This window comes from Acomys minous, assembly GCF_964271855.1.
Source record: "Acomys minous genome assembly, chromosome: 12".
NCBI lineage: Eukaryota > Metazoa > Chordata > Mammalia > Rodentia > Muridae > Acomys > Acomys minous.
In genome coordinates, this window is record NC_140493.1 from 25,316,083 (window position 1) to 25,332,685 (window position 16,603).

Consider the following 16,603-nt stretch of genomic DNA (forward strand, 5'->3'; position numbering starts at 1 on the left):
TGCGTAGGGGCGCCGGTCTCTGAGACCCTAAAGCAGCTCCGGAAGTGCTCGGCGACCGGAGCCGCGCGCGTGCGCAGCTTGGCTGTTCCGCCCCCAGTTGGCAGTCGGCTTGCCCCCCTCAGCGCGGGCCCGTCTAGGTTTAGGTGGGTGGCTGGTTCAGAGGGCCCTGGCCAAGGTGAGGCTCCCGCGGTCCTGTCGCCTTGCAGGTGGGCAAGGACAGCCAGCCGGCAGGCAGGGTCTCGGGCTGGCTTCTTCAGCTTCTGGCCAAGGGCGCTGATGATGCCGCGACACCCGGGAGGAGGGATGGTGGAACGGGCAGCGATCGTGGCCACCCGGGCCACCCAGCAGCGGGAGGACTGGTGGGAGGGACAAGCCGCTGGCGGCGACAGGGCCTTGGGAGGCACGGATGTGAAGGACGACGGCCTTTAGGGTTTGCCCAGAGCTGACCCTCGCCGCCTATTTCGTGTCCCCTCACACCGGCAATCTTGTGAGGCCTACCGCGGGGAGGCCCGCAGCCTTTTCCAGGCTGCCTCTCTAAGGCTGAGGCGGTGCTATGCACCCACTCTTGGTGTCCTGGTGCATGGCACTGCTTGGGGCAGTTCTCAGTTTGGATAGCAGCACGGGCCAGGTCACACGCTGGCTCTCACGGCTTCAGTGCACTCCGGAAGGCCACTTTGTGAAGCAAGGTCTGACGGCTTCCTCTGACCATCAGTCCACTGCCCCAGCTGAATGGGGCTGAGTTTGTCTGTTTTCTCTCCCTGAGAGTAAAGTTGGGGAGGCCTCAGGCCCCGGCTGCCTCCTGCCTACCACGGATTCCAAGGTGGTTCACGGCCCAGATGGCTGCCAAGCCCTGCTCCCGGGCTCCGGTGAGTTATTCTTTCTCCCCACTGCCCTGGGCGCGAGCTGTCTCCTCTAGAGCTGTGAAGTGAGCAGAGAGTGACCCCGGAAAAGACCAGGATGCAGACTGACACCCCTTGTAGGGATAGCGCTCGGGGTTCGATTAGTCCTTCCTGATCCATCGGCCTCAGCTCTGCTACCCCAGCAGAGATCAGGAAGGCACGCCGCTGGTGCACGCACTCTCGGCATATTTGTCGTTCCAGGGCGAGATGCCTCTGACCTTCCAGGATGTGGCTGTGTACTTCTCCAGGGCAGAAGGGCAGCAGCTTGGCCCTCAGGAGCGGGCCCTGTACCGGGATGTGATGTTGGAGAACTACGGGAACGTGGCCTCGCTGGGTGAGAACTGCCCTGGAGTCGTGCGTGGCTCACAATGGGGACGCACTAAGGGACTTAGGGGGCTGATCTGGCTCTTTGATTCTCAAAGAAATGAGAATTCTACGTGTCCCCAGGTACCAATCTACCTAGTTCTAGGGAGGATTTTCCTTGTCGCCGATGACCTCACAGTCCGTCTTATCTATCTAATCGTAGCGTTCTTAGGCACTTGGACTTTCTTGCCCGTTGGCCTCCCCTGACCAGTGTGCGAATGCAGGCAAAATACTCCCATGTAGTACGACAGTCCCAGCAGGCAGCCCCCCCCCCCCCCATCTCCCCCTCCTCCACCCTCTCCCAGGCTGCAGCAGCTCATCCAGGGTCCTCACCCTTAACAGGATTTCCGGTCCCTAAGCCAGAGCTGATTTCCCAGCTGGAGCAAGAGGAGGAGCTGTGGGTCCTGGATCTTCTGGGGGCTGAAGAACCACAAGTCTTGAGAAGCCGCCAGACAGGTGAGCAGGAGCTAGAGGCTGCTCTCAGGAATGGCCTCCCGGCGCTGCCTGTGGTGGCTGGAGGTGAGGGGTTAGAAGTGAAGGCGGCGCCGGGCGATGGTGCGCAGTGCAGCCCTCAGTAAGAGACATGCGCAAAAGGGTTTCCTTTGCCGGTCCATTTTTGCTTTGCCTTAAACAAAACAAAAGAAAAAATTGTAGTGTCTGGTCGTAACACGTTTTGTTCTTTTTCACACTTCCGTTAACTTTTGTATAGACTATACTTTCTCTGTTCACGCAAGTCACAGGTTCTGTATCGTACCCCTTTCTCCTTCAGTCCTTCGTCTTCAGCCCCCGGTGTTCCGTCCAGTGATACTGCCTTTCTCTCTTTCTTGACACGGGGGTCTTTATGTGTAGCCGAAGCGTGTCCCAGACACCTAGACTCGAACCATCCTTCCTGGAGCCTCAGCCTCTGTAGCAGCTGGGACGCCAAGCACACACCACCCGCGCTTGGGTCATTAGTGCTCTTCACATAGTTGTCTCCTTGCACCCTCCCTGTCTTCCCCTCGTCTCCGCCATCTCATGTAGCTAGGGCTGGCCTTGAACTCCTGACCCTCCTGCCTCTGCCTGTCTAGTGCGAGGGTGATAGGCATGGGCAACCGTACCTGGCCTTTTTGATGTTTGTTTTGTTTTGTTTTTGTTCTGCTTTACTGAGGCCCATTCTGTTTTCTGCTCTTATTGTTCCTCTCTGTCCTGTTTTTTTGTTTTGTTTTGTTTTTCGAGACAGGGTTTCTCTGTGTAGCCTTGGCTGTCCTGGACTCATTTGGTAGACCAGGCTGACCTCGAACTCACAGCGATCCACCTGCCTCTGCCTCCCGAGTGCTGCGATTAAAGGCGTGCACCACCACGCCTGGCTCTGTCCTGTTTTGTTCTGTGCCTAGAGTTCAAGAGGGGATAGAGCCCATGCTGGAGGGGAGCCTGGCTCAGGGCACAGAGTGATCCCATGCCATCTGCAAAACGAGGTGACTAGGTGACACGTGGGTGGGGACAGGAAGTCCTTCAGCAAGGCTCCATCTCCTGAAGGTTCCATGACCTTCCCAAAGAGTCCTACCAAGTAGGGGCCAAGTATTCAGATACGACAGCCCGAGGGAGACATTTCTCATTCAAACCACAACAATATCCATGTTTTAGAAAAAGGCGAGTGTTCTGTAGTCATAGGATTGTGCGTTGCCATTTAAACTGGTGAGGGCCGGGCGTGGTGGCGCACGCCTTTAATCCCAGCACTCGGGAGGCAGAGGCAGGCGGATCGCTATGAGTTCGAGGCCAGCCTGGTCTACAAAGTGAGTCCAGGATGGCCAAGGCTACACAGAGAAACCCTGTCTCGAAAAAACAAAAAAAACAAACAAACAAACAAAAAAAAAACTGGTGAGGGCGGTGGTGTGGTTCAGGCTTTCCTGATTTGTGTTTGTTTGTTTGCTTGTTTAACTATTCTTTCAGTTTGGGTGCCATTAGCTATCTCATCCTGTCTTTGACTATCTGTGTTCAGTCTATCAATGCTTTTGTTGTTCCTTTCCCCCCTTTGTGTTTGTTTGTTTGCTTGTTTAACTATTCTTTCAGTTTGGGTGCCATTAGCTATCTCATCCTGTCTTTGACTATCTGTGTTCAGTCTATCAATGCTTTTGTTGTTCCTTTCCCCCCTGGGCAGGGTTTCTCTGTGTAGCCCTGGCTGTCCTGGAACTCAGGACCAGGCTGGCCTCGAACTCACAGAGCTGTCTGCCTTTGCCTTCCCAGTGCTGGAATTAGAGGTGTGTGCCACCACGCCTGGCCAGCCTCCGGAACTTTTGCAGGCTAGGCAAGCACTCTACCATTGAGCCGCATCCTTAGCCACGATGCAGTATTTAATAGATGATAATTTTTTTGTTGTTATTTTCTTGGAGGTTTTGTTCTTGTTTGTTTTTTATCTTGATTTGAGACAGGGTCTCTATGTAGTCCTGGCTGTCCTTGACTATTCAGATTAGGCTGACCTTGAACTCACAGAGCTCCACCTGTATCTGCCTCCCAAGTGCACCATCATGCCCAACTTACTACATATTTGAATCTGGCCTTGACCTCTTGATCTGCTTACACCTCCCACGTTCTGGCATTAGCCACCATGCCAGTATGTTTTGCACTTGTTTCCTTTAAAAACTTTTGGTTTTATTTCTGTTCTTTTCTCTTGCCTTTTACAATGTCCTACCATTCTTTATTTTAGCTATATATAATATGTGTGTGTGTACACACACACACACACACACACACACACACACACACACTTTAAATTTCACAGTTAATAGGTGTTCCATGATTTACAATGGGGTTATGTCCTAATAAACACTGTAAGTGGAGATGATCATCTGTTGAAAATTAAGTTCTTATTTCTACTTTCTCGATATCCAGCCTAAACCACACAGTTATAGTAGAGTTTATTTTATCCTTATGTCCTTAGGATTGACTGGGAGCTGTGGCGTGCTGCTACTGCCTGGAATTACAAGACAGGGTCATGCTGCATGTTGTTAGCCTAGAAAAATATCAAAATTCAAAACGTGAAATAGGTACCTACTGAATACTTATCATTTTTGCACCATCGTAAAGTTAATAAAAAAAAATCATCGGTGCTGGAGAGGTGGTTTAGTGGGTAAGAGTGTTGGCTGCTCTTCTAGAGGACCCGGGTTCAATTTCTAGCACCCGAATGGCAGCTCACAACTGTCCGTAACTCCAGTTCCGGGGGGATCGAACACCCTCACACAGACATACATCCAGGTAAAACATCAATGTACATGAAATTTAAAAAATCAACAAGTATGGCCGGGCGTGGTGGGGCGCACCTTCAATCCCAGCACTCATCATCGATGTGAGTTCGGGTCTACAAAGTGTGTCCAGGACAGCCAGGGCTAACACAGGGAGACCCTGACTCGAAAAACAAAAACAAAACAAAACAAAAAATCAGCAAGTATGACGATACACATCTATGATCCCAGTGCACGAACGCAGAGGCAGGAAGATGTCAGCCAGACATGGTGGTGCACGCCTTTCATCCCAGCACTCGGGAGGTGGAGGCTGGCAGATCGCTGTGAGTTCGAGGCCAGCCTGGTCTACAAAGGGAGTCCAGGACAGCCAAGGCTACACAGAGAAACCCTGTCTCGGAAAGCAAAAACAAACAAACAAACAAAAGGCACGCATCACCACAACCAGCTCTAGTTTGTTTTTTAAAAAGGGGGAAATGAGCTGAGAGTATTGTATGGCTCAGTTTGCTGCAGCATGAACTGGGGTTTGATCCTGGTAGTGTATACCTGTAATTCTGGCATTTGGACAGTACAGGTAAAAGGATCAGGAATTTAAGGTCCACCTCAGCTATATAAGTGAGTTTGATGCTAACCTGGGCTATATGGCAACCCTGTCTCAAAAAGTTCAACACTGCAAACAACTTTCATGGCTCTCAGAGAACGGAGGTCAAAGCCAACTGTGTAAAGTAGGAAATAATCATCTGTGACTGACAAATTTCTGGACCCTCAGTGGGGACTAGCCTGAGAAGAAAAGTCCATGGCAGGCCAGCAGGTGTCCTCAGTGAGTCAAGGCATTCACTCACTCACTCAAAGCCTGAAAACCTGAGTTCAGTCATCAGATCCCATAACTTACACAGTGGAAGGAGAGAACCAACTCCCTCCACAGGACACTGCACAGGGTACTACACAGGACACTACACAGGATACTATACAGGGCGCTGCACAGGGCGCTGTACAGGGCACTACACAGGACACTGCACAGGGTACTACACAGGGCGCTGTACAGGACACTGCACAGGACACTGCACAGGGTACTACACAGGGCGTTGCATAGAACACTGCACAGGGCGCTGCACAGGGTACTACACAGGGCGTTGCACAGGACACTGCACAGGGCGATGTACAGGGCCCTGCACAGGGCGCTGCACAGGACGCTGCACAGGGTGCTACACAGGACACTGCACAGGGCGCTGTACAGGGCGCTACACAGGACGCTGCACAGGGTACTACACAGGACACTGCACAGGGTGCTGCACAGGGCGCTGCACAGGGCACTGCACGGGCACTACACAGGGCCCTGCACAGGGCACTACACAGCGCGCTGCACAGGGCACTACACAGGGCGCTGCACAGGGTGCTGCACAGGACACTGCTGCACAGGGCACTGCATAGGGCACTGCACAGGACACCGCGATACACCCCACAAACAATCAATATAAAAACAAAGATGGAACCCAGATCAGGACAAAGTGAGACTATCATCCGTGTCTGAGATCACAGCACTAACAACACACCATCTTGATCACAAGTGTGATAAAATGACTGTTGGCTAAGCAGTTGCCTGTAGCAGCAGAATAAGTATGAGCAAGCCAAGACAGTTCTTTGTTGTTGTTGTTGTTGTTTTAATTGGCGTGTGGACATCTAGTATTTGTTGAGGCCTGATCTTTCTCCATTGTGTACCTCTGCTCCTGTCAAAGGTCCGCTGATATCTATGTAGTTTTTTATACTGGCAGTGTCGATGCTGCTCCCATGATTGTCAGATCATTTCCTTGATGTTTGCCAGTGCCACACTGCCTTGGTGATTAAAGCTTTATCGTTAAGTTTTGAAATCAGATAGTATCAGTTCAGCCCTTTTTCTTCCATAGTGAGCTATTTGTGGTCTTTTACATTGCCATATAAACACTGGGGTGTTTGTTGATATTCACCAATGACATAAACTGCTAATGCTCTTATTTGGATTTATTGACTCTATAGACCAATTTGGAAAGAGTTAGCATGTTGACAATACTATTCCATTGTAAACATGGACTCTCTTTGTTTATTTCCTCCTCTGGTATGTCTTTAACAGGGTTTGGTAGTTTTCTTTTAAGACCTTGAATGTACTAAGACTTCATCTTTGGAGTATTTATATAATTTAACTTAAGAATCATTCTGGCAGCCGGGTGTGGTGGCGCATGCCGTTAATCCCAGCACTCGGGAGGCAGAGGAGTTCGAGGCCAGCCTGGTCTACAAAGTGAGTTCAGGGCAGCCAAGGCTACACAGAGAAACCCTGTCTCAAAAAAACCAAAACCAAAACAAACAAACAAACAAACAAAAAAGAATCATTCTGGCTACATAAGAAAGTCAAGGGCAGCATGAACAGCATGAGATCTTATATTAACCCCTTTCCCTTAAAAAAGTAAAAACAACTAGGCACAGTAAAGTACTGAGTGCCAGCGAGGAAGGGCTGGAGGTAACTAGGTAGGACATAGGAAGTTTCTACAGCATTGAAACACTTGTGTGGCACCACAGTGGCGAATCCACGCCATTGGTTTGTCAGAGTTTGTCAGAACTCATGCTGTGTACAACATCAAGATTGAGCCCTGGGCCAGCAAGACGGCCCAGTGGAAAAAGACACTTGAAACACAAACCTGGCAACCTGACTTTGAAAACCAGAACCCATGGAACGGTAGGAGAGAACCAACTCCTGAGGGCGTCCTCTGTCCTCATCTGCTTGCCAGGGCACATGCTCCCACACAGACATGTCACGTGCGCACGTAATGATAAAGTATTTTTTTTCGAGACAGGGTTTCTCTGTGTAAGGCTGTCCCGGTGAAACTCTCTTTGTAGACCAGGTTGGCCTCGAACTCACATCAATCCACCTGCCTCTGAGTGCTAGGATTACAGGTGTGTCCTACCACACCCAGCCACACCAATAAATATTTTAAAAAGATTGAACCTAAACTGTGGCAATTGGGTGATAAGGATGCACCACTGTGTGGGGACACCCACTGTGACGCGTGTCCTGGGACAGCTTGTGGCTTCCTAAGCATTCGAGATTCAGAACAAAGTGTGTCCTTTCAGAGAAGGATGGGCAGGTTAAGGGATGGCACAGCTCAGGCTGGTCTTGAGCTCTTGTTTTCCCTCTCTCTTCCTCCCAAGTGCTATGATTATAAGCATGTATTGCTGTGCTGAGATTAAATTCGGGGGATTATGTATGCTAGGCAGGGACTTTACTCCCCACTGAGCTGCACCCGCAGCCCATCTCCTCCTCTTCCTCCTCCTCCTCCTCCTCCACCTCCTCCTCTTCCTCCTCCTTTTTTCGTTTTTAGGGACAGGGTTTCTGTTGTAGACCAGGCTAGCCTCGAATTTATAGAGATCCGCCTGTCTCTGCCTCCTGAGTGCTGGGATTACAGGTGTGCGCCACCATGCCCAGCTGCCTACATTCCTCAAGTGCCAGATACCTGACCACCACAACTGATGCCACTTCTGTTTGTTTTAAAAACTGTTCTGTTCATTAACTCATTTAGTATGTGGACGGCTTCAGGGGTTTTATTGTTTTAAGTTTTGCAATTTTTGATATATTCTACATACTAAATTGATGTCTGATATATAGTTTGAAAGATTTTTTTTTTCTCCCATTCTGTAGGCTCTGCCTTTTTTTTTTCTTTGAAGCATATTTAGGAGCAATGATTGCAATGTGTGATGCTGTTTATTATTTCTTGTATAATAATGCAAGCAGACGAGAAATAGCGCCTGGTATTATAGTTAGGAGGACAACTCCAGTTGTCATGATAATTAGCTCATATAGCTTACATCTGGCAGAAAGCGAAAGCAAATGACTGATGAAAGACAGGGTTTCTCTGTGTAGCCTTGGCTATCCTGGACTCACTTTGTAGATCAGGCTACCCTCGAACTCAGCGATCCGCCAGCCTCTGCCTCCCAGAGTGCCACTGTGCCTGGTGGCTTTCTTTTCTTTCTTTCTTTTGTTCTTTTTTTTTATTTTTAAGGTTTTGTGTTTATCTGATGTTTGTGAGTTGCAGGGCGGGAATGGGGCGGATGGTGCACACAGTATGTGTGACTTACGGGAGTCAGTTCTTTCCTTCTGTTATGTAGGGCTTCAGGGTCCAAACTCACGCTCTCAGTCCTGGCAGCACGCACCTTTATTGAGCTGTATGGTAGGCCCTCCTCTAGTTTTGAGATACAGTGTCTTGTGGGCTCAAACATGCTTTATAGCCAAGTCTAACCTTGACCAGGTCCTCCTGCCTACGTCTGCATGGAAGTACTACCACGCCCACTTTTCAGCCTTGACTCAGTAATTAAAAACTTTTGCTCAGCCAGGCGGTCATGGCGCAGGCCTTTGGTCCAGGTCTTGGGAGGCAGAGGCAAGGTGGATCTCTGTTAAGGCCAGCCTGCTCTACAGAGTGAGCTCTTAAATTTTCCTCAGAGAAATTGCCAAGCCCACATGGCAGTTTGCACTAACATTTAACACATGCATATGCTTTTTTTATATATAAAATCTGGTTTATTCTGTATATCAAATTTGAAACTTATTCACTTTTACAATATATCAAAGACTTTCCTTTAATTAGAAGTTCTTCCACTACTATGTAGAAAGGTATTCTGTTATCTGAGTAGAGCTGGGTTTAGACAGTTGTCTGGGTTTTGCACATCTATGTCCTTCCTCATCTCCCCACAGTTATGAATAGCATGCCATTACTGCTATATTCGCTCATGTGATGCATGTGAACAGGCACATGGGATAAAGGTTTATTTTACTCTGTGTGTGTGTGTGTGTGTGTGTGTGTGTGTGTAATGCTTGCAGAGGTCAGTGGAAGGCTTCTGATCCTTTGAATAAATTTTTTTGTTGTTTTTTTTGTTTTTCAAGTTAGAGTTTCTCTGTGTAGCCTTGGCTGTCCTGGACTCACTTTGTAGATCAGGCTGGCCTAATATATTGATTCTTTTGGTTTGGTTTGGGATGGTTTGGTTTTTCGATTCTTACGTCCATTCTTCTCAGCCCTCTGAGCCTGTCCCTCTCTCTGCCCATCCACTTCGTACCTGCTCTGGCCATGGTGAGAACTCTTTAATTCCTGGACTCAGCTGGGCATGGTGGTGGCACCCACCTTTAATCCTAGCACCTGGGGAGGCAGAGACAAGCAGAACAATGTGAGTTCAAGGCCAGCCTGGTATACAAAGGCAGTCCAGGTCAGTCAAGGCTACACAGAGAAATCCTGTCTTGAAAAACAAAACAAACAAAAAAAAATTTTAAAGATGTATTTATTTATTATGTTTACAGTGTTCTGCCTGCATGTACACCTGCAGGCCAGAAGAGGGCTCAGAGGTTAAGAACACTGGGTGTTCTTCCAGAGGTCCTGAGTTCAATTCCCAACAACCACATGGTGGTTCACAACCATCTATAATGTGATCTGATGTCCTCTTCTGGCCTGTAGGAAGAACACTGTATACATAATAAATAAATCTTTACAAAAAAACCCCACAAAACTAAACTAAAACCCCTCCCCAAAAGAATCATCATCTGTCTTCCTGAATAAAACATAAGCTTTTTGAGACCAGAGACCATGTCTGTCTTCCTGTTGTGTTCTGGAACTAGCACGTGCTTGGCCTTGTATTTGTAGAGTAGGTTAAATTAGCTAATTTAACACTGGCAGTTTGTTTGGCTCCCCCCTTTCTTTGATGACTAATGAAAATTACTGTCTTCATTCTGCTGGTTGATTGACTCTATTTCTGGATTTTGTCATATCTTTCTATTAAAACATCTGACTTTTGCATAATAGCATCTATCTATCTATCTATCTGTCTGTCTGTCTGTCTGTCTATCTATCGACAGGGTCCCATGTAGCCCTGACTATCCTGAAACTCACCACGTAGACCAGGCTTGCCTTGTACTACAGAGATCTGCATTCCTCTGCCTCAAGTGCCGGGATTAGAGGTGTGCGTCTTCACGCCTGATACATAATAACGCACGGAAACATGAAGCAGATCATCATTTCTGCTGACAAGGGTTTCTCTAGTCATGCGTTTGTGCTTTCTGTTTAACAGATTCTGAGATTGAGACTGAGAAGGAGCGATCCATTTTAAACCAGAAATGTTCAGAGGAAGTGAAAACCCCAGAATTAATAGCACAAAAGTTCCCAAGGGCTAATTCGCAAACAGCTAAGTCCCAGGAAGCTTGGGACCATGAAGGTCAGGGAGAAGGGCGCCACGGAAGCCCTGCTGCTCAGAGTCTGAAGAGAGGTGCTAAAAAGGACTGGCCGGTCTGTAGGGAACAACTTCCTGAGAACGCTCCGGCTTCTGCATTTGACAGACACTTGAATCCCAGCCAAAGTGTCGTTACAATTCCAAGAAGTAAAACAGGGCAGAGGATCTTTAAATGCGACATATGCAATAAAACATTTAAATATAATTCCGACCTAAGTCGGCACCGCAGAAGTCACACTGGGGAAAAGCCTTATGAGTGTGGTCCTTGTGGGCGGGCCTTTACTCACAGCTCGAATCTTATCCTCCACCAGCGAATTCACACTGGGAATAAACCGTTTAAGTGTGATGAATGTGGGAAAACTTTTGGGCTCAATTCCTATCTCCGACTGCATCAGAGAATTCACACTGGAGAAAAGCCCTTTGGGTGTAATGAATGTGGAAAGGCTTTCAGCAGGAGTTCAAGCCTTATCCAACATCGTATAATACACACAGGAGAGAAGCCGTATAAGTGTAACGAGTGTGGGAAAGCCTTCAGTCAGAGTCCTCAGCTAACTCAGCACCAGAGGATCCACACGGGGGAGAAGCCCCACGGGTGCAGTTGGTGTGGCAAGGCGTTCAGTCGAAACGCAAGCCTTATCCAGCACCAGAGGATTCACACAGGAGAGAAGCCCCACAAGTGCAGTCAGTGCGGGAAAGCCTTCAGTCAGAGCTCCAGCCTCTTTCTTCACCACAGGGTTCACACCGGGGAGAAGCCCTACGTGTGTGGCGAATGTGGAAGAGCCTTTGGCTTCAATTCCCATCTGACTGAGCACGTGAGGATCCACACTGGGGAGAAGCCGTATGTTTGCGCTGAGTGTGGCAAAGCCTTCAGCCGCAGCTCCACTCTGATGCAGCACCGCAGGGTGCACACAGGGGAGAAGCCCTACCAGTGCACCGAGTGCGGGAAGGCCTTCATCCAGAGTTCCCAGCTCACCCTGCACCAGCGTGTTCACACCGGAGAGAAGCCGTACGAATGTGGTCTCTGTGGGAAGGCCTTCAGCAGGAGGTCAGCCCTCACTCAGCATCAGCGGGTTCACATGGGCGAGAACCCGCAGGAATTTGAGTGTGGCCCAGGTTTTGTGTATGACTCCAGCCGTCTGTCCACTGGAGAGAGACATGGCAGGACCTTCAGCCACAGTGCAAAACTTGTTCTGCAGTGGACAATACGAAGTGATGAAAAACCCCGGGGTTGTAACGAATGTGGGAAAACTTTTAGCACTTCCTCACAGTCCATGGAATATCAGAAAATCCAGGCTGGGGAGAAACCCTATAAATGCCAGGAATGTGGTGGTAAAGCTGGTAGTGGGGTGTCACCCCTGACTCAACATCACGTAACTCGTGTTGGAGAGAAACCACAGTTGAATGACGGATCTGACAGATACTTAATTCATATCAAAAAGATTTTTCAAGGAAGACATTTTTAATGTGATAAACAATTTAGAAACTTTGTTTTTATATTACGTAGGATGGCATAGTGAAAGTGAAGTAAACTATTGCGAACAGACTTGCATGTTAGGAGGCTGAGGCCACGTGGCCTGTTGTGTCCACCCACCCGATCCCCCATGCCCAGGGTCCTGACTGACTCGGTGCAGCAGGCCACCTTAGCACCAAGTCACGTTCAGGCTCTTACCACGGGGTTGAGTTTCAACACTAAAGAGCAGTTGCTGGAAGGTTTGGAGATAATGGCACATCTCTTCATTGGTGATTGTAAGAGAGAAACCCAGAGATGTGGGGGAATATGGCTTGTCCACTGTGAGAGGTAATGATGCTAAGGACAAGCAGTGGCCATGAGTGGCAGCATCTGTGTGGTCTCTGCCAGCGGCTGGCTGCACTAAATGTAGGTTCTCTAGGTGCAGAAGAGGCAGAAGCTTTGGGGGAGAGCGCACTTGGGGGGCAAGGAGTAGAGGCTACAGAGTCATCAACACAGTGACAGATGTGGTTACCAGTGCTTAGGGCCAACAGTGACAACAAGGAAAGCTACAAAGAGTAAAACTACTGCTGGAGATTGTCCTTCTGGTGGCTGTCATCTTTTTTTTTTTTAATTTTCATTGAATTAATAATGTACAGTAAACAAAGCTTGTAATTTCTGTTCTCTTTTGCCAACACAGCCTGATTGCCACTTGACCCCCCGGGTATCCTTAAAGAAGTGCTGTCCTTGTTTGTTTTTTAAATTGTTTTTGCCAGGCACTAGAGCAACAGAGACAGGTAGATCTCTGTGAGGTTCCAGACAAGCGGGAGCTACATAGACCCTGCCTCAAAAAAGAAAACAGTTTTGAAATGAATTTCAGATTTTACTTTGGTTTGTTTGTTTTTTAAGACAGGGTTACTCTGTGTAGTCCTGGCTGTCCTTGACTCATTTTGTTGACCAGGCTGGCCTTGAACTCACAGCGATCCACCTGCCTCTGCCTCCCAAGTGCTGGGATTAAAAGTGTGTGCCACCACTGCCCTGCCAGATTTTACTTCTTGTTTTTACTGTGACTCTTATTTTGTTTTGTTTAACATTATCAACACACTTGTGTGAATTGTTTCTTACTTTATTTTTATTGGGGGGGTTTGGTTGTGTTGCCGTTTTTCACTGTCTTCCGGGGTTATCCTGTGAGGTTGGGTGCCTCCACCTAGAGAACTGAATCTACCTTTTTTTGGAAGTTGAGCAGGCTGTGTTCTCTCCAACTCTGTGTAACATTTCTCAGTGAAGAGTGGTTGGATGGGCACAGGCCGCTTGAGTCCTGCACACCCACCATGCTGTGTGCCCCAGTGTCAGTGCAGACACCGGAGGCTCTTGATAATATTTATTTATATTGTACTTTTTTACTGGAAGGTGTATGAATAAGCCATCAATGTTGCATTTGCAGTGGCTAAGGAACTCTTATACCCAGTTTCCTTCGACTTTATGAAGCCAAATAAAAGACTGAAAAACATCAACCTGTAGTGACGGGGTGTGACTCAGGGCAGTGCTTGCCTAGTGTGCACAGACCCCTGGTTTGATCCCTAGTGCTGTAAAAACTGAGCACTGAGCAAATTCGAGACCAGCCTAGGCTACCTGAGACCCTATCCAAAACAAAACCAAACAAGTAAATAATTAATACTAGCAAGCAGTACAAATGGAAGGGTTGCCAGTCATATTAAAATTGAAAATAAAGATGGGGAAGCTCATCCTAGAAAGCAAGGTTGTCTGATGGACGTTACTGTTGCTCAGGGATGAGCTGCATGGCACCACACTCAGCTGAGGGAGTAGACAGCACCAGCAGCAGGCCCAGCCCTTTGGCCGTGACTGACTACATGGCCCAAGTACCTAACCTTGTCTTAAACAAATTACATATTTTTGATGCCCACAATCCTTAACTGACAAGGAAGCTAATGGTGGCGTTGATAACCTCGCTCTGGTGGTCCCCACACGGGAGATCATCAGGCACATCTCGGGAGGGAGGCTAAAGTTTTCCAAAATGTGTTCAAGCATCTGACCAAACAGCATGGAAACCCACTAACACTGTTCCTTTCTCCAAGAATGGGGTCCTTCCATTCGGAGGCAAAAAAGGTCTCTGCTATCAGCTACAAGGGTGCAGGCCCAAAAAGCATCCCTTCAATCTGTGACCCTGAACTACTGTTGGGGTAATCTTAGTAAGGAGAGCGTATGTGTTGGAGATCACAGGGTGTTTACTTTTAACACTCTGGTTTAAGTGCTCCTTAAGATTTTGGACCAGAGCTGGAGAGATGGCTCAGAGATTAAGAGCACTGGCTGCTCTTCCAGAGGTCCTGAGTTCAATTCCCAGCAATCACATGGTGGCTCATAACCATCTACAATGAGATCTGGTGCCCTCTTCTAGTGTGCAGGCATACATGCAGGCAGAATATTGTATAAATAATAAACCTTAGAGAAAAAAAAGATCTTGGACTAATAGGAACTTTTTTTCCTCTTTTTTTGTTTTTTGTTTTTTGAGACAAGGTTTCTCTGTGTAGCCTTGGCTGTCCTGGACTACCTTTGTAGACCAGGCTGCCCTCAAACTCACTGAGATCTGCCTAATTCTGCCTCTGAGTGCTGGGATTAAAGGTATGCTACTGAGCCTGGCTCAAGGATCTATCTGTAGAATGTTCCACAAACATCAAAAATGCAAACACTCCCATGCCCAGTGCGCAGGTATGCTGCTTTCTCTCTCCCAAGTGCTGGGACTACAGGCGTGCGCTACCGCGCCTGCTTTAAGCAAACTCTTAATTTGGACATCAAATTCTCTCCAATAGGTTGGCTCCTGCATCTGGAACACAAAAGAAGCTATGTTAGTTACTCTTTGCCTCTTCTGAAAACTGATTATAGTGTTTTTCAAAAAGTGGAAGAGAAGCCAGGCAGTAGTGGTGCACGCCTTTAATCCCAGGACTCAGGAAGCAGAGGCAGGCAGATCGCTGTGAGTTCGAGGCCAGCCTGGTCTACAAAGTGAGTCCAGGACAGCCAAGGCTACACAGACCCCGCCTCAAAAAAAAAAAAAGGTGGAAGAGAGAATTCTCCCTTCACTTTGCTTACTACCAATTTTTCTGGGGAAAAGTTCATCCTTGGGAGATGTTTAAATAGAAAATGGAATGCCCCTGAATCAACAAGAAATATAATTTTTTTCTCCCCTAAGAATTGTCTTTAAGGACTTTGATGAGGTCTCACTGGAAAAATAGAACCCTTGATTCCCCTCCCCAGATTGTCATTAAAATGTCCAAGGGTAATCAATTACCCTTTCTCCAATTCTGAGCATTCCTTCTTAAAGTGTCCCACCTTTCCACGTTTGAAATAGGTGTCTTTTCCTCTCCTCATCCTTTCTCCTCCATTCCTGGTCTGCTGTAAGCGTGCCTGGGGCCTCGCTCCCAAAAAGGCATAGTGATGCCATTGTTGGGATCTTAAGCCCTGCTCCTGTTCCCCGGGGTGTTTGTCACACAGAGAGCAGCTTGATCTTAGCTTTCTGTTTCTGCTTTTCCTCTTGCCTGTGTCCTGGGCTCTATGAACAAACCTGCACGTTCACTAACCTTTCTTTTGTTTGTTTGCACGTTCACTAACCTTTCTTTTGTTTGTTTGTTTTTGATTTTTCTAGTCAAGGTTTCTTTGTGTAGCCTTGGCTGTCCTGGACTCACTTTGTAGACCAGGCTGGCCTCAAAGCCTCCTGAGTGCTGGGATTAAAGGCGTGCACCACCATGCCTGGCATCTCTAACCTTCTATCTCTAGTAACTTTTTAAAGTTGTCTGGCCAACTGATGGCTACAAAATGTAACTTTGAGCTGCGTGCCTATAATCCCAGCACTTAGGAGGCATAGGCAGGTGGATCTCTGTGAGTTCCAGGCCAGCCCAGTCTACAAAGTGAGTCCAGGACAGCCAAGGCTACACAAAGAAACCTTGACTCGAAAAACAAAAAACAAACAAACAAACAAAAACCGAATTTATTTTAGGGCTGGAGAGATGGCTTAGAGGTTGAGAGCACTGACTGCTCTTCCAAAGGTCATGAGTGGCTCACAACCATCTGTAACAACATCTGGTGCAGAATGCTGTTTACATAATAAATAAATCTTTAAAAAAAGAAAGAAAGAATTCATTTAAAGCCGGGTGTGGTGGTGCACACCTATAATCCCAGCACTTGGGAGACAGAGGCAGGTGGATTTCTGAGTTCAAGGCCAGCCTGGTCTACAAAGTGAGTCCAGGATAGCCAAGATAACACAGAAACCCTGTCTTGAAGAACCAAAACAAAAAGCAGAATTCATTTTGGGGCTTGAGAGATGGCTCAGTGGTTAAGAACACTGAGTGCTATTCCAGAGGACCAGGGTTCAGTTCCCAGCACCCACATGGCAACTGTCTATAACACCAAGATCTGACCTCCTCACACAG

The 16,603-nt window shown here is 47.8% G+C and overlaps 1 protein-coding gene across 1 annotated transcript; it reads left to right on the top strand.

Annotated features, from left to right (window-relative positions):
• Positions 1-2: 2 nt before the first annotated feature.
• ZNF251 (zinc finger protein 251) lies at positions 3-13,675 on the top strand. The gene is made up of 5 exons (XM_084750883.1): positions 3-175; positions 764-866; positions 1,101-1,233; positions 1,605-1,718; positions 10,556-13,675. Exons 2-5 carry the CDS (start codon positions 837-839, stop codon positions 12,175-12,177), a joined length of 1,899 nt encoding a protein of 632 aa, XP_084607009.1. The 5' UTR covers positions 3-175; positions 764-836; the 3' UTR covers positions 12,178-13,675.
• The last annotated feature ends 2,928 nt before the right edge of the window (positions 13,676-16,603 follow it).

Bases quoted from the DNA above. Each gene is read 5' to 3' on its own strand.
- ZNF251 (XM_084750883.1), top strand. From the start codon at position 837: ATGGCTGCCAAGCCCTGCTCCCGGGCTCCG. The intron at 867-1,100 runs GTGAGTTATTCT...TTGTCGTTCCAG, and splicing joins AGCCCTGCTCCCGGGCTCCG to GGCGAGATGCCTCTGACCTT. The intron at 1,234-1,604 runs GTGAGAACTGCC...CACCCTTAACAG, and splicing joins CGGGAACGTGGCCTCGCTGG to GATTTCCGGTCCCTAAGCCA.